Source organism: Balearica regulorum, chromosome 3 (genome assembly GCF_011004875.1).
Source record: "Balearica regulorum gibbericeps isolate bBalReg1 chromosome 3, bBalReg1.pri, whole genome shotgun sequence".
In the NCBI taxonomy this organism is placed as follows: domain Eukaryota; kingdom Metazoa; phylum Chordata; class Aves; order Gruiformes; family Gruidae; genus Balearica; species Balearica regulorum.
Genome location: NC_046186.1, coordinates 40084871 through 40112312, shown reverse-complemented (window position 1 = coordinate 40112312; position 27442 = coordinate 40084871). Strand labels below are relative to the sequence as shown.

General features: G+C 42.0%; 1 protein-coding gene across 3 annotated transcripts in view; it reads right to left on the bottom strand.

Annotated features, from left to right (window-relative positions):
* Window positions 1-24655, bottom strand: part of ZNF292 (zinc finger protein 292) — a 65333-nt gene extending 40678 nt beyond the window's left edge. The window contains exon 1 of one of the 3 annotated variants that reach the window (XM_075747630.1): window positions 24315-24655. In XM_075747630.1, coding sequence (XP_075603745.1) covers window positions 24315-24476 — 162 coding nt within the window. In that variant the 5' untranslated portion in view covers window positions 24477-24655. The remainder of the gene's footprint in view (window positions 1-24314) is intronic. The other 2 variants (XM_075747632.1, XM_075747631.1) reach the window with 2 other exon arrangements.
* Window positions 24656-27442: the final 2787 nt, after the last annotated feature.

Below are 27442 nucleotides of genomic sequence, written 5' to 3'. Positions count from 1 at the left end.
GTCTGCCATTCAGTTACAAACCCAGCCTAATTAGTAAGATTGAAGACACACTCCCCCCCCTCCCCCAACTCCAAGGGTCTGTAATCTTAAGTCAGGTTTCACTTCCAAAACTGTAATCTATCTGCTTCTCCCTGAAACAGTATTTTCCATGCATATGCTTCACATTGTTGACCTTTTAGGTATGGTAGTCATGAGTTGCAACTAATTGCTTGTGTTTAACTATTATTCAAAAGAAAATAGAATAACATTTGAAACTGCTGTTAACTTTCCTTTCCCAGGGGACTTAAGACCACCATGAAATATTTGTTAAATCAGTAATGTTCTTGCAGTACCCATGGTTCTGTAAGAGGTATTGTTCATCAGTTCTGGAACACAGAGACACAACTCTGCTCAAACTTGAAAAGACTCCACCAGTTACAGCTACACAGTAAATATGCTCTTTGAAAGCTCTTGCCTTCAGGACCAGTATCTTAAAGCAGAAATACTCAGGCATCTCAGATGTGCAGCACTCCAAGAAGCATGCAAGGCAACTAGGCACAAGCACAGTTCTTCTAGACACATTCACACTAAGGGTGTGCACACATCCTGATACTAGGGACAGTATTTTGAGATGTCAGTTACCATTTTGGCAGCTAGGCCATCAGACATAGAGGCTCCAAAAACCTCTTACAGGTTTATATGGTTGCTCTCAGGTATCTGAGATGAACACATTTCTTTAAAAAATGAATACATTGGTGCTTTTTAGTACTGACAGATTCACTAGTTAAATATCTACAGGAGATACATATAAACAAAAAAAGTTTTCACAGATCAGTGGGTTAGACTATTCCAAACTGCAACATGAAAATAAACCTATTATACATAAACCAATTCCTCAGATCAGGGACAGAACAATATGGTGACAAATATAAAGCCTTTATCAAAGGAATGAAAAACCATTACATGTCCACTATGAGACGCTGCTTTCCAGGAATAAAGAAAACAGGATTAAATGCTTTCTATTCTTTTTAGGATAGGCAAGAAGGAATTCCTCAACTTGCACGCAGAGGTGACAAGCCCCTACACAGCAACAGAGTATGGGTATTGCAGAGTAATCAAGTGCTACCAATTGCAAAACAGCTTAGTTCACGGCAAAGGCCCTGAATCCTAACAGATGAAACACGAAGAACATGATGACTTGATCTGTGTTCTCGATCAAGTAGCTAGGTATACAGGCGTGATGTCGATGATGTCTTCTGACTTAACAATAGGGGAATAAAAAGATTTTTTTTCTAGGAAACACAACTAATATGCTGACTCTTGGGTTGGAGCTAGACATTCATCTCAGTGAAATTAAGTTCATTTTTGAGGGCTGTGTTTTGCAGAGTAAAACTTTGTGGGCCTGAAGCATAATCTCACTGGCTGCTGCAACCATTAAAGAACTGAGCATGTGATGAAAATAACATTGTTCAAATTCCTGGAAAGCTGATAACAGTCTACTTTTAAGGTGCAATTTATGATAATTTACAAACTAAGCTGGACTAGTTAGTCTCAACTACTTGAGACTAAGTTGCCTCAACTACTCCATGCAAATGTAGCCCTGTGCTAGTGTAATTACACAATCAAAAAGTCAGTCATGGAACTGAACTGATAAACTAAAAACAAACCTGTGAGTGAACAGATCTCGCCTTTCAAAGTGGAGCATTAGTCCTGGTTTGCAATGCTGAAATCATCCTTGCCCCAAGAACCTGCTGTAAATTAAAAGATGACTAGGATGACAGTAGGCATGACTGACGAGCAAAAGATGATGCACTGGGCAGTCATGTCCTCAAAGGCCTACAGCATCTACAAAGATGTTGGTTCAAGAAGCATTTCCAGACCATCAGAACTTGATTAAGTGAAGACAGCAACATTGCCTGCAATGTCTCTCTTCTGTACCATGAGGAAAATGGACTGACTGGTTGAGAATAGCCTTATAACATGTTTTCTTTTTAATGAAGTAGTTGAGATACTAAAAATATATTAAATATCACAGTTTATATGTTTTTGGAGTCAATAAGCTTTGGTACCAATGCATCAGTACCAGATGATCTCATTGTGAAATCCCACAGCAAAGTTACATCCTAAAGGGACACCAAAACAATCTTTATAGGTGCTGAAATACCATTATTCTCAGCCGCGATGATCTACAGCTCCTAGAGCTGAAGACCACCTTTTCTTTTGTGATCTGCTTTCTCTCCTCCTTGTTGTTCAGTGTTTTACCAGAAGATGGAGAACAAGCCTTTCACCACATAAAAAGCAGGAGTCTTGGTAAGTGCTGCAAGTTTGTTTGTTTTTTTAAAGTTGTTATGTTAAGGTTTCCATGAAAGCCACTTTAATTGGAGAAGGCTAGAGGCACCTAAGGAGTAGCTGGGATGCAAACAACATTTATGTCCACATTGTATGAGGACAGACTACCCAACTAAGATGTCAATCAAATAGAACATTAAAGTAAAAACGTGAATAGTTCTTGAACTAGTTCTGCATATTAAAAAAAAATAAAATTATTAGTAATAATACAATGTATAGTTTAAATCAAGTCTACCTCAGATTTCCCATGAGACTTCACTATTTAAGGCATCAGAAACAAATACTACAACAGATGATTTTTAAAGCATTTAAAACAGTAAGCTAACACACAGTATGAACTGCATCATACCTCCAGCCCATTTTAAAAAGTAGAGGAAGGAAAAAAAAAAGAAAGAAAAAAGATTATCTATTCCTTTCTCTGTGGTATGACAACCCTCTGATCAAGGCATTTCTCCCCATCACCATAATCATAACCCATCTTTATTTCCTTTTCACCTTTGCCTCCAACAAAGAACCTTAAACATAACTGACCTGTTTCCATTTTGTTTTTTAGTTGGGATGCTCTACAGGCAAACTGATTTTTAGACTAGAACAAAACTTACGTAGGAAAGCAAGGATATTTCAAATCTGTCCACTACAAGCATCAGACAGAACAGCACCATCTGAAATACTGCTGCCCTCACAGATATGCCAAAATAAAGAACCAGCTCATATCAATATAAGTCAACAAAATCAGCTTCTATTTATTTAGAACTGTGCACAGTGAGGTCATTTTACAACAAGTCAACCCAACATTGTACTTCTAATTCATTTCCAAAGTAGTTTAATTAGGCAAATTAAAACTGGTATTAGTTCACTTATTTAGTATTTGTTTACCAAGGCTGAGCACTGTTACTGTGATTTTGTGGCTAGACAAGCGCTGTGAGAGTATTAGCTCTTACATGTTTGTTGTTATAACAAAATCCAGAACTGAACAACAAAACTTCAGCAGGTACAGAACATGTAATTGCATTTATAAAACTAAGGATGACATAATCAAACATGATAATCTTTTCTTGTGTACAAGTACTATTTCAATTATGGTTAGGATCAAAGAATATCAATCCTAATTTTTACTCAATATTAGTTTTTAAAACGTTTCAAGATTTTAACTTGTTGATGTGCTATTTTTACTTTGAATGTGCCTTCTGAATTGTTCCACAATAAAGTTAAGCAAAGTATAGCTCTAGAAAGTTGAAGAGTCAGCTGATGTTGCTTTAATGCTAATGGAGATACTGACACGTGCCCAGAAGAAAAGACTGAAGCCAGACTCTTAATTCCATTACTTACTACAAGATCGTATTTAAGCAATTGTTTTCATTCTCAATTTCTGCAGGCACGTTGCAGAGCTATCCAATTTTTTTCCCATTACCACTCCTCTTCACTGTTGCAATCTTCTTCACCGTTTTTTCCTTCAAACAGAAAACTCCAGCTGCTTTTACACTTTACACCCCCCATCCTAACACCACCGGCTTCTCTATCCTGCAGTTGAAAGCTAAGGAAAATCAAGTCAAGATTAGTGAGTCCAAGAAATGCTCACAAAGTCAAGGCGGACTCAGTCAGATATGAAGTTCAAAACCAAAATTTGAGTTTGCAAGTAAATGATGGTCCACAAAAAGCTCCCAATGACTACAGCACTGCATAAGGAGCGGATCCATACAGCAGAAAAGCTGGTGCTGAGAACCCAAGTCCCCAGTGAATCCACCAAAGGAGATCTTATTTTGGACTAGATTTCAGCTGGTTCCATTAACTGGATACCTATTAGTGGCTGAAGCAGACTGCCTGCAATTGCTTCTGAAGCACAGCTTGTGGTTTAGTTTCACCCAAAATACATTCAATTTCCACACTGCAAAGGCACTCCACAATGTAAAAGAAAGTATGGTAAGCAGGCATGATCAGAAGATCCCTTACAAAGCAAACTTCTTGCCTGACCCAGAGTGTTAATGTATAGACACCAACTATTTTGGTTCACATATATCTTCTATGGATACATTACATTATTTGAAAACTCTTCTTTCAACCGTTTGCTTTCTCATTCATCTACTGAAAAGAGATATTCAGAACACCACAATTAGTTTTGTTATAGTGTATAAGCATGTAATGTTTTTATACTCGTCTCTATTACAGTGTTTCTTCTACAAGGAAAAAAAGAAAACCACGTTCTGTTCTGCACTCAGAGTGAAGTACACCACCTACATGATGGCACTGTTTATTATTACTGATATCTTCTACTACCCAGATGCATAGGTATGCACTCTCTGGTATAGATAACCATCACTTATTAAGAACTAATGTGTTTAGGTGTCATCTTAACAAACAAATGCTAGCTCAAATACTTTCAGTAGTAGTTTCCCGAACAGTGTTAAATATAATCTGCAAAGCAATGTTGCAAAATTCTACCTATTTACAAGCCTTTTTTAAAAAAAACAAACAAACAAACAAACCCCAAAACATTCTCCTCTCACCATCCTCTTCATTTTTTTATTCAGTCTCAGTTTTCAGAACAACCATGTAAATCTGAAGTGTTGTCTATCAAACCAGAACACGAAGAATAAACTGAATTATAACCGCACAATTTTCTTGTGGCAAAACTGCAAAAATATAAAGATACAGATCTAAGTTTTATGCTCAAGACTCACCAGAAAGGTGTCCTGGTTCTGGCAAGGATAGAGTTAATTTCCCAAGGAGCCAGGACAGGTGAGCCAAGCTGGCCGGGGGCTATTCCATACCATGTGACATCATGCTCACCATAAAAGGGGGCTAGTCGGGCAGGGGTGGGTTCGGCGTGGCTCCGGGACTGGTTGAGCGTCCGGTCGGTCGTCGGATCGGTAAAATCGTTCTCTGTTATCACCATTGTTACTATCTGTTATCAGCACTGTTGTTGATTGTTTTCCCTCTCCCTTGCTGTCCCAGTAAACTGTCCTTATCCCAACCCTCCAGGCTTTGCCGTTGTTTTTCCGTTCTCCTCCACATCCCGCTGGGGAAGGGGTGAGCGAGCGGCACGTGGCACTTAGCTACCGGCTGGGGCTAAACCACGTCAGTCCTTTTTGGCGCCTAACGTGGGGCACGAGGGGTTGTGATAATGACAAGTCTGACCCAAGTGTGTTAAAACAAAGTTGTTATAAGCATTTACAATGTTACTGAAACAGTCACTGGTCATAATGATGTTCTGTTTGGTCACATGGCTCTGTTTTGTAAACCCGTGTTTACTCTATGCAATCCCTGCGGAGATCCCTCTGGGAGAGGGGTTCGTGTTCTCATGTTGTTGTATTGTGTGATAATGACTTATGATAAGATATCATTGACAGTCATGGGTCTGAGCTGGTATGTGTATGTAGCATTTCGGTCAGGCCCGTACCGCGGTCAATATCTTTCAGAATTGATTAATAATTGGACCCAATCTATGGGGAAGACAGGGGGGGATACCTTCTCCCACTCTTTCACCTCCTCTTTTCCTTTTTGGTTGGTTACAACAATTTTTGAGTATTTTGAATACCCTTGGAATGTTCAGGCCAGTATATTCCTATTGCTAGGTCTCCTGAATGCTTTCCCACTCCTGTTCAGGGTTAGCAAAAATCTTTTCAAGAGTACCACCCAGGGATCTTCCCCAAGGCTGAATGGTCAGGGCTGGCATGGCATGTGGGAGAGTATGGGCGGGTATCTAGAGACCTTTTCACCCCCAGCGGTTTGGAGCTTCACTCCCGAACAACTGCAAGACCCTGATAAAATGGTAGAATATTTGAAAGGAAAATGCTGTGGGGATTCTAAGGAGACACAACTTACTGCGCTGTGCTGGGCCCTGGCCACAATCTATCAAACACTGCTGGATAGTAGACAGCACCATCCAGAGGGAGAGAGCGGACCCACAGGCACTGCAGCTGCCCAGGCCCCTGCAACAGGCACTGCAGCTGCCCAAACCCCTGCAACAGGCACTGCAGCTGCCCAAACCCCTGCAACAGGCACTGCAGCTGCCCAAACCCCTGCGACAGGCGCTGTAGTCGAGCCAAAAGATCAACTCACACCAGTATCAGTTGCCCCTATACACAAAAAAAAATACACAAGGAAATCGGTTCGCTTAGTGAAAGATGATGATGAACCAGGGCCATCACGAGAAGAAGAAGAAGAGCCAGAACCAGAAGTGATCACCCGATCCCCGTCCCTGAGTGAGTTGCGAGATATGCGGAAAGATTTCAGCCGCCTTCCAGGGGAGCATATTATTACCTGGCTGCTCCGCTGCTGGGATAACGGGGCCAGTAGCCTGGAACTGGAGGGCAGGGAGGCCAAGCAGCTAGTGATCCTTGTCTAGGGAAGGGGGCATTGACAAAGCAATTGGGAAGAAGGCACAGGCCCTTAGCCTCTGGAGGCGCCTCCTGTCAAGTGTGAGGGAAAGGTATCCTTTCAGCGAAGATGTCGTATGTCGGCCAGGCAAGTGGACCACTATGGAGAGAGGTATTCAATATCTGAGGGAATTAGCTGTGCGGGAGATGGTTTATTATGATCCGGACAATGCACAGTTGCCCACAGACCCCGATGAAGTCCACTGTACCCGACCCATGTGGCGAAAATTTGTGCGAAGTGCACCATCATCGTACGCCAACTCACTGGCAGTAATCGACTGGAAAAGTGAAGAGGCACCCACGGTGGACGAAGTGGCTGGCTGACTCCGGCAGTATGAAGAGAGCCTTTCCTCCTCCCTAGTCTCGGCTGTGGAGAAACTGTCCCAGGACGTCTGGCAACTCAGAGAGGATATATCTTACTCCCCACCTGTACAGACCCGCATTTCAGCTGTTAGGAGTAAGCGTTTTTCTGCTCCAGAGAGGGGATATAGAGCATACACACCACGAGGTATCCTGTGGTTTTTCCTGCGTGACCACGGAGAAGACATGAGGAAATGGGATGGGAAGCCCACCTCAACCCTGCGGGCACGCGTACATGAGCTACAAGGCAAGACAGCTGTAAGAAGGGACTCTTCCAGAAAGAATGCTGCTCCAGTTTCCACCGGGCAGCCCCCCAGACCAAGTGAAAGGCCAGATCGCACTTCTGATCCTCTTGAAGGGACCTCTAAGTCCTTTTTGCAAGACGTGAGTAGTGACTATGATGAGCAGGACTAGAGGGGCCCTGCCTCCAGCTAGGTGGAGGAAAGGGACAATAGGGTTTATTGGACTGTGTGGATCCGATGGCCTGGCACATCGAACCCACAAGAGTACAAGGCCCTAGTGGACACGGGTGCACAGTGTACCCTAATGCCATCGAACTATGAAGGGGTGGAACCAATATCTATTTCTGGTGTGACGGGGGGATCCCAACAGTTGACTCTGTTGGAGGCTGAAGTAAGTCTAACTGGGAATGAGTGGCAAAAGCACCCCATTGTGACTGGGCCAGAGGCTCCATGCATGCTGGGCATAGACTACCTCCGGAAAGGGTATTTCAAAGACCCAAAAGGTTACAGGTGGGCTTTTGGAATAGCTGCCTTAGAAGCGGAGGAAATTGAACCATTGTCTAGTTTGCCTGGTCTCTCGGAGGACCCTTCTGTTGTAGGGTTGCTGAAGGTTGAAGAGCAACAGGTGCCGATTGCTACTACAACTGTGCACCGGCAGCAATACCGCACCAACAGAGACTCCCTGGTTCCCATCCACAAACTAATTCATCACCTGGAGGGTCAGGGAGTGATCAGCAGAACCCACTCACCCTTTAACAGTCCCATATGGCCAGAGCGGAAGTCCAATGGCGAGTGGAGGCTGACGGTAGACTATCGTGGCCTGAATGAAGTCACACTGCCCATGAGTGCTGCCGTGCCGGATATGCTGGAACTTCAATATGAACTGGAGTCAAAGGCAGCCAAATGGTATGCCACAACTGATATTGCTAATGCATTTTTCTCGATCCCTTTGGCAGCAGAGTGCAGGCCACAGTTTGCCTTCACTTGGAGGGGTGTCCAGTACACCTGGAATCGACTGCCCCAGGGGTGGAAACACAGCCCCACCATCTGCCATGGACTGATCCAGACTGCACTGGAAAAGGGTGAAGCCCCAGAGCACCTGCAATACATTGAAGACATCATTGTATGGGGCAACTCAGTAGAGGAAGTTTCTGAGAAAGGGAAGAAAATAATCCAAATCCTGCTGCAGGCTGGCTTTGCCATAAAACAAAGTAAGGTGAAGGGGCCTGCGCAGGAAATCCAATTTTTAGGCATAAGGTGGCATGATGGGTGGCGTCAAATCCCTATGGATATTATCAACAAAATAGCAGCCATGTCCCCACCAACCAACAAAAAGGAGACACAGGCCTTCTTAGGTGTTGTGGGTTTCTGGCGAATGCACATTCCGAATTACAGTCTGATAGTAAGCCCTCTCTACCATGTAACCCGGAAGAAGAATGATTTCAAATGGGGCCCTGAGCAACAACAAGCTTTCGAACAAATTAAACAAGAAATAGTTCATGCCGTAGCTCTTGGGCCAGTCCGGGCAGGACCAGATGTAAAAAATGTGCTGTACACCACAGCCGGGGAGAATGGCCCTACCTGGAGTCTCTGGCAGAAAGCACCAGGGGAGACTCGAGGTCGACCCCTGGGGTTTTGGAGCCGGGGATATAGAGGATCCGAGGCCCGCTACACTCCAATGGAAAAGGAGATATTGGCAGCCTTCGAAGGGGTTTGAGCTGCTTCAGAGGTGATTGGCACTGAAGCACAGCTCCTCTTGGCACCCCGACTGCCAGTGCTGGGTTGGATGTTCAAAGAGAGGGCTCCTTCTACACATCATACAACCGATGCTACGTGGAGTAAGTGGGTTGCGCTGATCACACAACGGGCTAGAATAGGAAGCCCCAGTCGTCCAGGGATTCTGGAAGTGATCACAGACTGGCCAGAAGGGAAAGATTTCGGAATGTCGCCAGAGGAGGAGGTGACACGTGCTGAAGAAGCCCCACTGTATAATAAACTAACAGAAGATGAGAAACCATATGCCCTCTTCACTGATGGGTCCTGTCGCATCGTGGGAAAGCATCGAAGGCGGAAGGCCGCTGTATGGAGTCCTACATGGCGAGTTGCGGAAGCTGCTGAAGGAGAAGGTGAATCGAGCCAGTTTGCAGAGGTGAAAGCCATCCAGCTGGCTTTAGACATTGCTGAAAGAGAGAAGTGGCCAACACTGTACCTCTACACTGACTCATGGATGGTGGCCAATGCCCTGTGGGGGTGGTTACAGCAGTGGAAGCGGAGCAACTGGCAGCGTAGAGGCAAACCCATCTGGGCTGCCCCACTGTGGCAAGATATTGCTGCCCGGCTAGAGAAGCTGGTTGTAAAGGTACGTCATGTAGATGCCCACGTACCCAAGAGTCGGGCCACTGAGGAACATCAGAACAACCAGCAGGTAGATCAGGCTGCCAAGATTGAAGTGGCTCAGGTGGATTTGGACTGGCAGCGTAAGGGTGAATTATTTCTAGCTCGGTGGGCCCATGACACTTCAGGTCATCAAGGAAGAGATGCGACATATAGATGGGCCTGTGATCGAGGGGTGGACTTGAGCATGGACGCCATCTCACAGGTCATCCATCAGTGTGAAACATGCGCTGCAATCAAGCAAGCCAAGCGGGTAAAGCCTCTGTGGTATGGAGGCCGATGGTTGAAATATAAATATGGGGAAGCATGGCAAATTGACTACATCACGCTCCCACAAACCTGCCAAGGCAAGCGTTACATTCTTACAATGGTGGAAGCAACCACTGGGTGGCTGGAAACATATCCTGTGCCCCATGCCACTGCCCGGAACACTATTCTGGGTCTTGAAAAGCAAGTCCTGTGGCGACATGGCACCCCAGAGAGAATTGAGTCAGACAACGGGACTCATTTTCGGAACAACCTCATAGACACCTGGGCCAAAGAGCATGGTATTGAGTGGGTCTATCACATCCCCTATCATGCGCCAGCCTCTGGGAAAGTTGAAAGGTGTAATGGGCTGCTAAAAAATACCCTGAGGGCAATGGGTGGTGGGACTCTCAAACACTGGGATATGCATTTAGCAAAGGCCACCTGGTTAGTTAACACTAGGGGATCTGCCAATCGAGCTGGCCCTGCCCAGTCAAAATTCCCACGCCCAGTAGAAGGGGATAAAGTTCCTGTAGTGCACATGAAAAATATGTTGGGTAAAACAGTTTGGGTTATCCCTGCTTCAGGCAAAGGCAAGCCCATCTGTGGGATTGCTTTTGCTCAGGGACCAGGGTGCACTTGGTGGGTGATGAGAAAAGACGGGGAAGTCCGGTGTGTACCCCAAGGGGATTTGATTTTGGGTGAAAATAGCCAATAAATTAAATTGCATGATATTAATAGCAATGTACTGTATCAATGGTATGACCATAAGAATCACCCAAAACTAATGAAGGATGGACTTTGAAACTGAACAAAGTGCCACGATGATGGAACTAGAACTGCCTTCAACTGGTGCCCAGAAACTTCATCGAAAAATCACATCTTTGGCATCCAGACTGTGAGCATGGACCATACCAGATACACCGGCTGTGAAGACTCCGGATGCAGCGTGCAACAATCCAGCAGCATGCACCATTGCTCCTGCTCTGAGAGACTGTAATGGCAGATGGAACCCAAAGCCATGGACTAAATGAACTCAATGGACACTTTAGAGCGATAGCCCATAGAGTAAGGCAATGAGTTCTGTAAAATAATCTGGGCATGACGTAGATGGTATGGAATAAGGGGTGGATAATGTCCTGGTTCTGGCAAGGATAGAGTTAATTTCCCAAGGAGCCAGGACAGGTGAGCCAAGCTGGCCGGGGGCTATTCCATACCATGTGACATCATGCTCACCATAAAAGGGGGCTAGTCGGGCAGGGACGGGTTCAGCGTGGCTCCGGGACGGGTCGAGCGTCCGGTCGGTCGGTCGTCGGATCGGTAAAATCGTTCTCTGTTATCACCATTGTTACTATCTGTTATCAGCACTGTTGTTGATTGTTTTCCCTCTCCCTTGCTGTCCCAGTAAACTGTCCTTATCCCAACCCTCCAGGCTTTGCCGTTGTTTTTCCGTTCTCCTCCACATTCCGCTGGGGAAGGGGTGAGCGAGCGGTGCGTGGCACTTAGCTACCGGCTGGGGCTAAACCACGTCAAAAGGGAAAAGGAGATGCACAGAAACAGCAAGAAATCAAGTCTTAAACATTTATCACAGTAACTCATGCGTATATTCATACTGAAGGAAAGCTATCCTCCCAGAGATTTTCAGAGACAACAGTAAATAAGTTCAAAGAAACACACACAGAGAAAAGGTAATTGTTAAAGAACTGATACTAACTTCTAATTAATTTTGATTAAATAGAAAGAATTAGAATACACTTGAAATCCAGTAAAAGTGATCAACTACCCTGCAATGAATGACTTATTTTGTTTGTTCAATCCCTACACATTCATATATCTATATAGTAGTTTATAGTGTGTATATATATACACACACAATATAGTAGTTTATTATGCAAAATAAGTTTCTTGAACATCATTCCACAACAACTAGAAAACACAAAAGTTGAGGAAAGATAGAAAGTTGATATGAATTATCATTAGCTACTTTTGGCTCTTGCCCAAAAAGATTCTCCCAAATAACCATATCTACTTAGGTCTCCTTCATGGAATTTTTTTCTTTTTTAAATAAATCTCACCGCAGCTCTAGTTACCATGAATATGTAATAACTAAACAGATTTCTACGCTTCTGAATTTGCAAGAACATATTGATTATTTGAACTCCCCCCTCCTTTCCCTACATTTATTTACTCCACCTAAGGCATTAATGATCTTGATGGTTCTTTACAGCTACTTGACTGTAACTCACACTCACAGCTGCACATCTCTAGTAAAGACAGTTAAGATTAATTGCAGGAAGAATCCATGTAATGATGATCAACAACATAAAGAAACTCACCCTTATGATTAACTTCTAGAAAATTTTTAAAGTATTGTTACAACTCAGTTTGTAAGGACATTAGCACCCAGCACACAAGCATAAAAAGTTAACCACACTTCTTATCCAACTATTTCTACTTCACTAGGCAGATAAAGTAACAACAAAAAAAAAATCCAGGTTTGTCTTCTAATGCATATAACGATGAATAGCAGGGAAGTACCACTGCCCCCAGTTTACAGATACAAAGCCAAGACAGATGTAAGTATGCACTTGAAAATACATTTACATTTCTAAGGTAGAGCCCACACTGGAAGAAGGTTTGAAAAAAGCACCTCAGCAGACAGGGAAGCAGAAACAGAAGAAAAGTTTGTGGGGCTTTGCTACAACTCTCAGAGTAGTAATTATGTCATCTACCATCACCAAGAAAATACCACAAAAAACATAGCAAAGAGGAGAACAACTGACTCTGGAAAGTTAATTACCAAAGATGGAACCTTCTGTTAACTGATAGAGAGGTATTTCTCTCCCCAAATGTAAGTCAAAAGACATAAGTTTGCATGTTTTTCACTTGGGCATGCTGAACATACTGCATAAGCTCAGATTGCTAATTATTAAATTGAAAGAGGCAAAACAAAAAGAGAAATTACCTCAGTGCTATTCCTCTCATTATTCTTTTGTCACTATTTTGCTTAAAATTCAAAACCCAGCTAGGTTTAGAAAAAGGACTAGAAAAGCCTAGAAAATGAATGGACAGTCCCTGCTTACATCCATAAACTGTTTTAAAACAAGTAAATTATTTAAAATACCAGGAAATAACTTCATTAAGCCTTATGTTTTGTCATATACAGTAGTAGAAATTACCCTTATTTAGGCTTGACTTTAATCTTTCAACATTTTGCATTCAATATGCTCTCTCTCATCTTAGTAGCATCTGATTTCTCTCTTGCATCCTTACATAAGAAGTGAACTTGTCATAGTCCTAGGCTACATTTCTCTCTATTCAGGTTTTAATTCGAGTCTCAATTTAATGTTGTCATCCCAACCTTCATATTTTAGACTGTTTAGCTAAAAACACTATTCAGCAGTTGGCTATTAAATGGGCATTTCAGGAATGTGGTGGGATGTTCATTACAGTAAACTTTTATTCACTGCCAGGAAATCTGATTTACCTATTCTTTTAATTATCAGACTGGCATATGGGGAGATTAAAAATAGGAAGACAGCCAAAAATAACTGTGTCTAATCTGAAAATATATGCATTTCCTGCAATATAGGTGACTTGAACCTGCTCTCTCAGTCAAGTGAAATGAGACATCCAAATATTTCTGTAGTTCATCTGCATTACATTTTTGTATTAGCTGTCTTTATCGGCTGAATGTAACTTCTCCCTCTGCTACTTCAAATCTTTTTAATTCTGATGAGAACTTAATTGATAATCTTCTTCCTCAGTAGAAAGGTTACTTAATTGCCATTTTAAGCTTGTCTATTCAGCACAGTCAAACTGGCATCCCAAAGGATGCTTCTGCCTCATCTACATTTCCTGTGAAAGAACAAGGCAACGTCTACCTCATTCACACAGAGTCTAATAACCAACTGTGCCTTTATACCAGTGTCAAGGTACTGCACACTATGTCCATGTGTGAGGAAGGAGAGGAGCCAAGATTATACTTTCTCCTGAACATGTTCGCAACCCTGAGCAGAACTCAGAGCGCCTGCCATCACACTGATGTGGTTCATGAAGTCCAACTGGGCATCCAAAAGCAGGCTTCAATTGCCATGCCAGTTTCAACTAGAACATTATGCAAGTTCCACGTCTGTAGAATCGGGATATCTAAGTTTCATCATCTTCATTATTATGGATTTGTAATCAGAAGTTATTTTTTATGCCAGCTCTTCTCTTCATAAGAGCTACCCTCCAATGATTAAAGTAAAAATGAAGTTCAGATTATGTCTTTTGTGATTCTGAACACTTAATTTCTTCTTGTTCTCATCTTTGTGTTCATTCTGTTATAAAACGGTGTATTATCACAAACTTCTGAGACAAGTAGGAATCACAACACTGAGGAACTCCTTACTCGTAATTTCATTTAATGCCTGAACACTGAATGTACTTTACTGATTCATCAAAACAGTATTCAGTGTGTTAGATACATAAATATCAAACAGGAATTCATCTATTCACAAGAATCAATTCTCTCCATGATTTTGAATAACAGAAGACAAAAGGAGTCCTACCAAATTCTGTTCTTTATGACATGCAGGAGACTGAGAAAGCAACACCATATTCACTATCAGCTCAATAAAAACTCTTAAGATAACTGCTATATTCCACCCAAAAGACAGCAGGGAGTTACAAAGACTGGTCTTTATCCTAAAGAAATCCTAAAGAATTTTATTCCAGGAAGTTAGGTTTCTCAAAGCAACAAATGCATCTGTCCAGCAGTTAGGAGAAAATGAACACTAGGAGTCAGTATCTGAAGCAGGATGGAGCTTTGGCAGAAGTTGTCCATGTTACATGAGTCCCTAAAAGGACAAAGAATTGTGTGACTTGCTCAGAATAATTAACAAAATAATCAAGTGAGAACTACCTTAGTTAACACAGGATTTTCCTGATTCTCTGTTGAAAGATTAATTTACTTTAGCTTCATACAGGGAATCATGGAGCCAGAAATATTACATAACAGAAGACTGTACAACACAGAAGAGAGGATGGAAAAGAAATTTGATCAAACTAGTCTTACCAAAAACTACAGGCACATGTTTTCACAAGTTTAGTCCAATTTCCTACTGGATACGGACAATTTTCAGGAATAAATTTATAAAGCTCCATTGCCTTTTTGATGTTACATATACCTTCCTTCTGAATATCTTTGTTCTGCCAAATACTAGGTGTTATTAGATTAACTCTTCCCAAATGAAAGCAGTGCAGTTCATCCTTACAGATGAAAAATCCCAGAAATAATACCATGGAATTGTCTTTAATGCATATTTGAAAAGACAAATAGAAAAAAAATATTCCACACCTCAAAAACATACCTGCACACTTCTTAAAACGTGAGATGTTAAGTTCTTAACATATGCAAAAGCACAACCTAATAAAATGGGGAATAGTATTTTAAAAGATAGTTTCAAGTCATATTGTTCACCTGTTATTTAAACTTGAATTTAGAAGTTGTTGTACATCATCATTTTAGAGAAGCTGATGACATAAGAATGTCATGTTAGTTTCCCTCATGAAAACTAAAGAATTATACACGCTGTACTGTAACAGCTCAAGGATTTATATGGAGGCCTTTAAATAAACAACACTAACAAAAAAAATTTGATAGATATAAACCAATTACCGAAGCACTATTTCTTGAAGATATGCTCCATACATACATGAATTTGAAATAGTTTCTTTGGTTTGTGTGTCAGTTTAGGTAATACATCACACTGAAGAAACAATAAGTTGACATGTCCTAACGGTTCCAGTTTGATCCCTAATTTAGGGAAGTCTTATGTAGAAACTACCTACAATATATAGTATGCCTGCATAAAGCCTAGAGTAAAAAAATATTGTGACATTTAAATGGCAGATGGAAAAGGCCAGATGAAATACCCTGATCCTTAGTCACAATGGAAGCAAAGATTCCCCAGAAGAGCACTTTTATTTTTTTTTTTGCTGCTTTCCCTCAAGATCTGTGGATTATGAGGTATTCATTCTCTAATAAAATAATTAAAAAATTGAGAGATAGAAAATGGACTGAACGTTCAATAGATATATAGCTTCCTTATCAAGAAACTGAGATACACAATGTGGATATTTTGATAAAATGAGATGCCTTACTGAACATTAATATTAAAACATATCTATATATTCCCTGTATAGTCCTGCACAATAAGGAAGATGTTTTCCATAGTCAATATTTCATGTTTTTTAGACAGTGAACCTTCTACAATCATAGTTTTAGAAAGCAACCAAGACATTATGAATATACATTATTCAAAAGCAGGGAATAAACTTTGGAATTGTGAGAAAAGGTAAAGGCAGGAATATACGTGCCAGTACAGAAAGTACTTAATGCGTTTAGTTATGCTAGCACAGATGTGCAGCTATTGTTTACAGCCAACAATTATGGGTAAATTGAAGTCTATTGCAAGGCCTTTGGATTTAGTCTTTCCTTTAAATGGCTGCAGGTCTGTGTAAAGCAGAATGCCTCACAGTCTTTGAACAGCCAACAAGAACCAAGGATATTATGGAGGAAAAGTAACTGTACCCACACTTCATATTCTGTAACCTTAACTTTTGGCTAAAAGTATTTCTTCGAGAAATCAAGTAACTAACCCAGCAAAAACTGTGTATCAGGGTAACTATGAAACTAAGTATCTACTTGCCAAACTGATTTTTTTTCTTTCCCACAGTAACTAAGTGGAATGCTTGATTTTAGTATCATATGCGGTACCTTATATAAAGATGAGCTTCTGTAAGGATTCTGAAGTTTTATTAATTTTAATCCCTCCATCTACACTTTGTCATCTTCTTAACTACCTTACTTGGTTATATGTTGGAGAACTATCTCTCTTCTCTCAACGGTTTGTACTCAGAAGGATAATTAGTATGTTTTGCAGGAAAAGTACTTAAATCTTAAGTCTTACATGGGCTGTCACCTTCTTACCCAATTTTTACTAGATTGTTACTTTCCCTGCGGGTTAAGTACTTCAAACCTGCAAAGATGTCAAGAACACAGCAACAAAGAAAAAAAAGGGGGGGGGAGGAGAAATTAAAATCAAGCACTGCAAAAACTCTGCTCACAAAGCGAAAACTGCAGAATGACTGAAGATACCCTTGAAAATCTAAGATGTGCTTCCAACTGAAAAGGAATATGCTGCTTTCCATGTCTACATGGGATAGGATAAATCACAGTAATCTTATATTGCAACAAGAGATTAGAGATCAGGTTAGACTATAAGGGGAAAAAACCACATTTGAAGGCAAAGATAACTGAACTAAAATGTATTATCCAGGGAGTTTTTTGGAATCTTTCTTACTGGAAATTTTTGAGAACAGGTTAAACAAGCATTTGTAGCTATGGCTTATCAATCATTAATCCTGCTTTGGTCTAGCTGACTGAGATCTCTTCCAGATGCATGTTCCATATAGGGAAAACACTGCCAAACCCATTTAGCTCAAAAGGGAAGTTTTCAAAACTAAACCACAGTGCTGTTATGACTGTTCTTTCCTAATCATCTACCTATATTTAAGGAGTTTTTAATACAGAAGAAACAATTTATTCACAAATCAAGAATACAAATGATTTCTTTTTACATTGACAGCAATTTACAAAACCAAAAAGACAATTTGCATTACAGCAGATTTTTAACTCAAAATTGCCACCAAAATGAGTTTAAGATACTCCTAATCTGCCCAAAAATAATATTAAAAAGCTGTTATTAAAGACTTGGCTTTTTTCATAAGCAGATTAAAGAAAACACACATCTAAAACTAACTGCACCAGTTTTGGTTGTCCAAGTAACCTAATAAGTAACTGGGAAATGATTCAAATAAACTACAGAAACCTACATTTTATAAAATCATTACACTTGGTAAGACATGAGCTAAACACATGCTGAAGTAAACTTCCTGCCTGGACATGTTAGCTCTTTCTCAAAAAAAAAAAAAAAAAATCCATGTGTATCACATCTTGGTCCTTTTTATGCTCAAACATATTTGACTAAAATTATCATGATCAAAAAAAAGGAGGACTGACAGCATGGCAGAAAGCTTAGGCATTAGCATGATTAGATTAGAAAAGCAAATCAATGATACTCTGATTTTCAGACACACACACACAGATAAAAAAAATTTAACTATTTCAGTCACATCCACTTACTTCGATACAGGAAAATTTGTATTAATAAAAACTTATATTACGGAGCTCAGAAGTTCTAACAAAGACCAGCTCCAATCTGGTCTAGAACAATTATGCTCATGGATTAGACTTACCCTAAACAGTGAGGGTGTTTTTTTCTAAACACATATACATCATATCCAAATACTCACACATACCATCTTCATTTGAAAGCAAGACAATTTCCCTGACTCCTCATAGTTTAACTTAAAAAATCAGGGGGTGTTGCTTCCATCCCCCCAGGTCAATGAGACTGACATGGCAGGTCTCATAGTGATGAAGGAGCACAAAAATGCCTGAGGCAGCTCCAAGTTTGCATGAGATGACACAGTGATGACAGTTGTTTTTCTTCATGCACTTGGGAATCTGTGTGGTGTACTATAGTTTAGCGGATTCCTTGTGATTTCTGGCAGCTGCACATCTCTCCCTGAATAGCAGATCATCTGGAGGTCACAGGTACAAAAGCAAAATGGAAAAGTATTAGAAGTTATGATGGAAATCTTACACTTGTGGTAACGTATAGAGAAGAACTAGCAACTGTGAGACCAGGAAGAAACAGAGTGTGGCAGAGGCAAATGTGCAAAGACGGAAACACCAGAACAGAAGCTTTTAAGGGTTAGCTCAGTGTAGAAATCACTCATTGGACTCAAAAGAAAATAGTTTTTACTTAAAGAAGTAGAAGTAGTAGAATTTGTGCATACTAGAGAGAGACCTGGTTACACAGGAAATCATTAAAAAGAAAGTTCAAAAAATAGCAATCTTACCCTCATTCACATTCCAGCAGTTTGTGACTATATTACATAAAGATCACTATTAGCTGTTAAGCCAAACAAAATCAAGGGTGGATGTCTACCTACACACTCAATGAAGAGCTCGATGAATGTTGTCTGGAGTAAGAGATCAGGTGTGATATTAAGAAAAAGAGGAAATGTCTTCCACATATATTAAAAGGGTACCTGATGTTTGCCAATGGTATTTTTTTGCTGTCACTGAATACCAATCTTACGGTCACATCAGGAGGAAGGACATCACAACTGGAGTTCCTTGATGAAATAGCAAATAAACCCTTCAAAGACTCTTCAGGTCTTTATATGCAGAAAGACTCTTGGCAAGGGATCATACTCTAACTCCTACAGGAAAAAATGAAGAAGCCTACTGAAACACTTCTTTGTCACTGGATTAAGACAGACTGGGTATGGATAAACCCGGAAGTTGTAGCTAAAAGGTTTAAGAAAGGCTTTATTTCAAAGCCTATGGACAGAACTGAAGATTATTTCTGTTATCTTGAATCTGAAGAAGAAGCTGAGAATACAGAGTCAAAAAGGGAGGAAGATGACAACAGTGAAGAGGGTGACAGCACCAGAAAGTTGTCAAGTCTGTGAGCTGTAAAAACTGAAAGCCAATCACAGTAAGGTATAAGAGAAGGAAATAAGACTAACCTCCAATCGAAACAAATCGTTAGTGAAAACTTTATAACTTTATTGTACATTGATTACAGATATGTAATAAAAAAAAGCTTTTTATGTATAGCTACGTTTGTTTGCTTTCAGGATGACATCTTATATTTGGATGAGTGTGGTGTATATTCCCCAACATTACCAAGATCTACTCTTAGCCTTCAACACACAGGGGAAAAAAAATAGGGTAGGACCTTAAGGTATTAAGGTAGGACCAACACGCACATGTTCCCCAACTAATACTTCACTAGTACCTCAACATACAATAAAAATAATTTTAACACAGTAGGAACAAACTCTATGCAGTCACATCAGTTAAAAACAAGCTTGCTTTTTTTTTAACAGAAGTTTTAGTTGTTTTGTTTTAGCAGCTAAAAACCTTCACTCCCCCATTTTTCCATCACCATTACACTTTTGCTGCTAGTGTTAAGAAGATCCTAGGTTAATATTGAGTAAACTGTCTACACTAGAAGGATATTAATGTGTCTACTGATGGCTAAGCACACTTGTTAACATATTTTAACTCAAGATTTTCTCATAATGGGCAGACAGGACAAGACAATAGATGAGACAAAAAGTATAGGCAAAGTTGAGGAAGGGTAGCACAACAGTCCAAATATTTCAGACTCACTATAGGTTGTCAATATATAGTGAGCTTCAAACAAGTTGTCAACTTGTACATTAGTAGAACAAACTTGATCACCATACAGTTTTGGAGAATTTGCACCACAAACTACAGCAAAAGGAAAAACAAAAACCAAACACAAAAAAAACTTCTCAGAAGCAGATTCAGAAAAGACATGAAAAGTCAAAAATAACAAAGGAGGGAAGATTAATAAGCTCAAAGATGAAACATGTCAACTACAGAAAAATAATCAGGATAAGTAGAGGTATCACAAAATTTCACAAGTAACTAGCTATAAAAGAAAATCTGTTACCAGCCTGCAATTTGGTATTTAAGAAAATAAAGCTTACATTGGGTAATGACCAGATGGAAGGGAACACAGCCCATAGTGAAGAGCTCTGATGTACCCATCAGCTTTGCATTCACCTAGCTCTCAGGGAAAAAAAACCAAATGGTCTTCTCTAACTGAATACAATCACAGATCACATTTAAGAGCAAAGTTTGAAAAGAATCTGACCAGACATCACATGGTGACAAGAACAGGAATCTTCTTTGGACCATTTGGAATTATTGCAAAATTCACACTTTCAATTTTTAGTCACTACAGCTGAAGATACTTGTTTTGTCTGCCCCAGTCTGCACACATATTGTTTGTGACAACATAACCGTTTGTCATGGATTTGCTAATTACCAAATTGCAACAGAAGAGCATGAATCACAATTAAAAAGTCATTTTACATATATCCATACGGATGTGAATTTCACTTGATAATAATTAAAAATTATGCTCTCTATTGCATGCTGACAACGGTGAACACAACTACATTCACACAGACACAGTACAAGATTAAAGTCCAGTCTATAATCCCCTTAAAATTTAAGAACTGCATCATTTCACAGTGCAATCAGCAATAAAACACAAAAATATTTAGAGTTAATGAAATGCTGCATATAAAACACATTAAAAACTTTATTCTTACAAGAGAAGATTTTATTATCTGTCAAGGTATAAGGGGTCTTGTATTTGTATTCTCTTTCTATTTGTAACAGTTGTACTACACTATTGGGTTATAAACACTGAAATAGTTCAAATTGAGATTTTTCAAAACCAGATATGGGATTTGGCCGTACAGCTCCCACTTCATTTAATGACAATAGAATACTTAAATCCCTTACTTGCCTTTGAACTTAAGGATCCTTTAATGCTCTACTGCACATTCTTTAGCTTCCTTCAGTGTGAAAATATGCTTATTTCTCAAACATTATGCTACCCACTTCATTTAAAAAAAATTAAAAAGTAGATTTATGGCAACAAGCTATGTGGTTGCTGGGGTACAGAGTCACTGCCTGACAAAATAAAATAAGGACACAAGATTTTCCAAGTTCCGTGGAGTTATTTCATGCCTAGAAACTACACATGAAAAAGAAAAGAAAAAAGCATGTGAAATATACTGAGATAAACACTAAAATATTTCTTCAGCACTTCCAGACTTAAAATATAAATAAGAGTCTAAGTTTTGTACACATGACTCAAATTATTCTTTCATATGTATATATTCAAAGACTTCATTCTAGAAATCATGGCAGATGCCTTTAAACTGTTGTTTAAGAGAGATTTCTGAGGTGGCTTTTACTATTACATGAATTTTCTATAACCTCTGTCATGCAGTGGAAGCCAAGTAGCTAAGCCTACTATCTGAATCATGTATAATACTATTTTGTGTTAGCCTCAATAAAGGATCAAAACTGTAGAAAAGGCCGAATAAGTGTTTTGGCACCACCAGCACAGGTGAACAGATTTAAAAAAAAAAAAATATCTCTGTTGAAGCAGTATAAAAAATATCCGCCCAACAACAATGCTATTTAATACATTAAGTATCTTTACAGACCTCAGTTTAAAATTTGAAAAGCAGGATCTTTCAACACTGAATGTCATGTCTCAAGTCTCAGTGTTACACATCAGTTTTCAGTCTGCAAAAACAGATACAGCCTTCCTAGAAATCTTGGTACAGATGGGACAGTGACTCTTTTCAAAACAGCATGGATTTTTATCTAAGTCAGTTTCTATAAAACTGTTTCATTCAGTGAGACTTGTTTTCAAAAGGTGTATGTCTAAGAAAATTAGTAAATTTGGGCCTTACAATGGACTTTTGCAACAGCCATTAAAACAATATAATATTAATTTTAGTTAAACTTCAATCAATCAACTACTGAAGCCACTCACTAAGCACACACAACCATAATTTCAGTGATAAGTCTGCTTTAGACACCAGTAATCTACTCTGTACATGTCAAGGATGGTGTCTTCATTCCCACCTACCCAACTACTTCAGCTCAATGAACAGCTCATTCACAAGTTAGAAGTCGAGCCGGTGCCAGGAAAGCCAGATTTCCACCTCCCAGTGCATGAATTTAAGAAAGCAGGCACAAAGATTAAATAGACTGAGAACATAGTGATCTGAAACAACATAAACCAATATTGTTTCTGGGCATCTACACGGACATTCTACCCAAACACAATATGATAAATTTTGACCAGAGAAAAAGAATCTGAAATACAACTCCTGTATATATGAAATAAAACACAAGAAAGGAATATGCTTAAAATACTTAGTAGTGTATCTCCCTGGTTAGCAAAAAGTAGAGCCCAGTTTAATCCAGAAGTGACAGACATGCTACAATGGCTACCACCAAGAATCAACTCTTGAAGAAAACAGATACAAAATCACAAATAAAACACGAGTCAAATCGACCATGCGAATTCACTCTAATCCATTCCACCTTTTAACAACTTGCCCATGTTCCATGAATGGGTGACAGTAATGTGTAAACAAACATTATCACTTTTATCAGATAGACTATTAAACCCATAGTAAAGCTACAGAAGTAGCGGTTTCCATGAACTTCTGTGGCCTAAAACATTTAAGAAGTTGTTTTATATATTGTGTCATACCTAATGCTAGTTGACAAAGGACATCTAAGAGAAATCAAGGCAATGTATAGACACATACGTGACTAAAACGGAGCAGTTTGTTTTAACTGTAGAGCTAGCACCACAAAGTTTGTTTAGAAAGGGATACTCAGTAGGGTCACCAGTTCAGAAGAAACACCTGCAAACATCTCTGCTTCAGGACCAGCCCAAGCCCTCGGGAAGCAGACCTTTTCCCGACGGCAGTCACAGCCAGAATCATTACACACAATAGTGCTTCCAACAGTGCCAGCTCAGGAGCCCTCCTCTCCTGAGGTGGGTCTGCGCTCCCTTGACAGGGCCAGAGAACGGAGAGCAGCATCGCAGACCTACCGACCTGCCACCATCACCGGCGACTTAGTTTAGTCCACCACCACCACTTGGCCACCTTCTCTTTCCCAGGATGGCAAGAACTCCGCTGTCCCTCTGGGGTACGAGATAGGGAAGGGGCGGGGGGACTCGGGGGGGACTCGGGCATAGAGCAGGAGCCCAGCGCAGGGGGGACCCGAGACGGACTTTCAGCTCCTCCCCGGCCCCTCAGCAGAGAAGCGAAGCCCCCATCTCTCGGACTGCCGCCTCCCTCCCTTCGCCCTGCGCTTCGCCTCCAGGGGAGGAGGGGTGCTGGAGGGAAGGGGACGGCGGGTGGGGGGGCCCTTGGTCCGCCACCGCCAGGAACAAAGGGCCCTTCGATAAGCCCAGCCGCAGAGCACAACAAAGGGGCCTAGAGACCGCGAGAACCGGGGCGGCCACCGGGGAGGGGGGGGAAGGAGAGGCGGGGGAAGGGGATTACAGGCCCGGCCGGAGCGGCTCCCGGCGCAGGGGGGCGGGCCGCTTCATCTCTGCCCACAATGAGCGGCGGCGGCGGCGGCGTCAATCGCCCCGCGGCGCCCGGCCCCGAGCACTAACTCCCAGCGCCCCCTCCCCCCGCCAGGGCCAACGGCCGCACCGGGCCGTTGGCTGCGGCTCCCTCCCCGGCGCCCCGGCGGGGGCGGCGCTGCTCCCGCCCGGCCCCCCACACTCCCTCTCACCCGGGTACACACACACCCCGCGGCAGAGGGGAGAGCGCGGGCGGGGGCAGGGAAGGAAGGGAAAGGAAGAGGCGGCCTGACCTGACAGAGCTGCTTGCAGTACTCGGTAGCCGCTTGCACCGCCGGCTCGGGGCTCTCCCGCAGCCCCGTCTCTAGCTCCACCAACCGCTCCCGCAGGCGCCGCAGCTCCAGGAGGTCGCCACCTAGGCTACCGCTCTCCTGCTCGGCCTCCTCGTCCGCCATCTTCGCACCCCGCTCCGTCGCGTACGCAGCCCCCCCCCCCCCGCCTGCCTCGGCCTCCCGGCCCCCCCCACTCCGTTTCCAGGTCACGTGATTACACAATGCCACGTTCCGGGGAGGGGTCACGTGCCGGAGAAGACGCGGGAGCGCGCGCGCGCGCACTCTCCGTCCCCCGCGGCGTAGGACTGGGCCGGGGAGGGGCGAGAGCGGGGCGCGCCTCCGCGCGTCACGTGACGCGACGCCACGCGCCCGGCGCCCGCGCGGCCACGTGACGGCCCTCCCCGCCCTCCCGCCGACGGGTTTTGGCGGCAAATGGCGGCTGTCTGGGCTGCTGCTCTGCCTTGTGGGGCTGTCGCGGGTGGGCCTCGCTGGAGTGGCTCTCGCTGCTGTCCCTCGAGCTCTGAAAGTGCCGACAGTTTACGTGTGGCCTAGTTGTACCAGAGCTGTGTTCCCCTCGCTGGCTGTGGTTCATGGAGTGAGGCTGCAGCGCTCACCGCAGCCTGAATGGGTTATTTCATCCCCCCTCCTGCCTGAGGGTGCTGTGTGGCACCAATTGCTGCCTGGTTAGCCATGGTCAACACTGCTGGAGTTCTAGTGTGTTTTTCCCTCTTCTTTCTTTCTTTCCAGGAAGCAACAGGGTGTGCTAGTCTCAAGGATGCCACTGAGTTGTTTTCTTCATACCTGTAACATCCTGCTTTTATTATAACTGGAAGTGAGAAGTATGGCTTTGGTCTTCAAATGAAGCGATTGAGATCTGGAGGTTCTGGAGGACTTTGTTGGCTGTGCAGCCCTGATCCTGGACTGAGCTGTGTCTCACATGCTGGTGATGGCCTCAGAACAGTGGAAAGCTCCAGTGATGGCCGTTGACCTTTGCTGCCTGAGAAGCTGAGGAGACTCCGCTTACAAGTATTGGAAATATTGGAGATTGGCCTGAGGCATTGGATCTGATGAGGAGGAAAACATGGTCCTGATGGGCACTAAGTTGGCATGGATACTTGCTTTGCAGTCTTCTAGGCTGTCTAGGTCGATACAGGTTAACAGCTTCATGCTCTTTGCGTTGCCAATGCTCACTGAGGAAGTGAGGAGGAAATGTGTTACTCCAGTGAGAGCACAGTCTGTTGGGACTGGATCATTTCTCTTAGCCAGCCAGCAGTGAAGGAAGGTGTACGGTGTTAAGCTGGGCATTTCACGTCATCTGGAAAATGAGGAGTGCCCTAGTGTTTTGTACTAACTTAAATCAGGCGTAATGGGTTTTTTTGGCTGGAAGAGACTGTAGCTGCAGACTCCTCAGTATGTCAGTCAGTCTTGCTTGGACCCCGGTTTATTACAATATCCTACACCCGATAACTTATCTTGTATGACTGTTAGACTGATTTGGTTATTATGCTCTTTTTTCATTATTATTATTATTATTGTCATGAAGGGAAACTGGTGCTACCTACTTCTTACATATAGTTGAAAGCTGAGGCATATGATGGAATGAACACTAAATCAGAGCTGGAAAGAAAAGAAGTTTATTCGAGATTGCAGAAATGTTAGTCCGCAAGTGTAGACGTTAACAGTGACAGTATTGAATATGCAAAATCTTGGAGACAAGTCTGAGGATCTGGTCCAAAAATAACCACTTTTTGGGTCATAACAGTAAACCCAAAGTAGCATGTTTCTTGTTTCCCATACAGCTAAGTAAATGTCTTATTTGCCATTGTAAGCCTGAAACTTTTAAAGTTTCTGATTTTTAGTGTACATTAGACCCATTCTGTCCCAAGCAGAACCAGAGAAAACTTTCAGCTTTCCCATTTAAGGCTTAATGTAGTACCAGAAAAATTTAACTGTTTTGCATGTATTCCTCACCACCAAACTGTGTATAACACCAGTGCTAGACCGATTTACTCTTTCTCAATCACTTAATTTATCTGTGGGAGCTAAAATAGCTTCTCCTCTGGATAACTCTTTCAGTCGTATATTGTGCTATTTGTAATTATTTTCACTTAAGGGTAAACCACAATAGCCAAATTCATTTTCATAGTCTGTCCTTGTTTTAGCTTGTTGTCTTGTTTCCTCCTTGCCCAGAGGGCTTTCTGAATTGAGCCCAGGCCAGGAAGGAAGGAGAAATGTGGAGCAAGAGTTTCTTGCTCACACAAAAGATTAGCACTCGGAGGTGGTAGGGTAAGGGTTGGTTGTTTTGTTCTCATAAGGATCACATGGAAAGGAGCCTGTCCTTCAACTGTCCTACCCTAAAGAGGACTTGCACTTAGGCCCCCAGGGGCCTTGTGCAAGGGACGATTCCTGTCTTTAATCACAGTTCACAGGCGGTTAATTGCTAAGCCTACACCTAAGAGATGAAGGAAGGAATTAGTAGGAGTAATGACTACAACCAGCAGTAAGGGAGCAGTTCTGTTTTTCTTGTTTCACATCAGTGAGAATATCATGACAGCTACTGAGGCAAGAGTGGTGGTGGCCTGAGGAAGAAAATGCTGGGCATGGTCAGATACAAAGCTGCGGTATTCATTCCATCTTTGAATCCTGACAGAAACTACACTGTGGTAGATAGACCTCATGGAAGAGAAGAGCTGGTGCCTGGTGGTGACAGGAGGCAAAGAGATTGTGCAGAGAAGACAGTTTTTTCAGATACCTGTTTTCTCCATGGACTTGTGGGACAGACTATGTGACAGTGAAAGCATGTGAATTTAAGAGAGAGGAGGCTTACCTATGGCAGGGGAAATACAGTCAAGGAAGACGTTTGCTGTACCGGAATATACAGAGAAGAAAGAAGCAGATGAGGAAGATGTATGGGGAAGGACAATGAATCCCATGAGGGGAAAAAAAAAAAACCAAAACCAAACAAGACATTCCAAGGAATAAAAAGAGGGTGGAGAGTGTGAGAAAGAATAGAAAAATGGTGGAAGACTAGAAGGGGAAGGACCTGAATTTTACACCAGTACAAAGATGGAATTTCTTGTTAAGAGGAA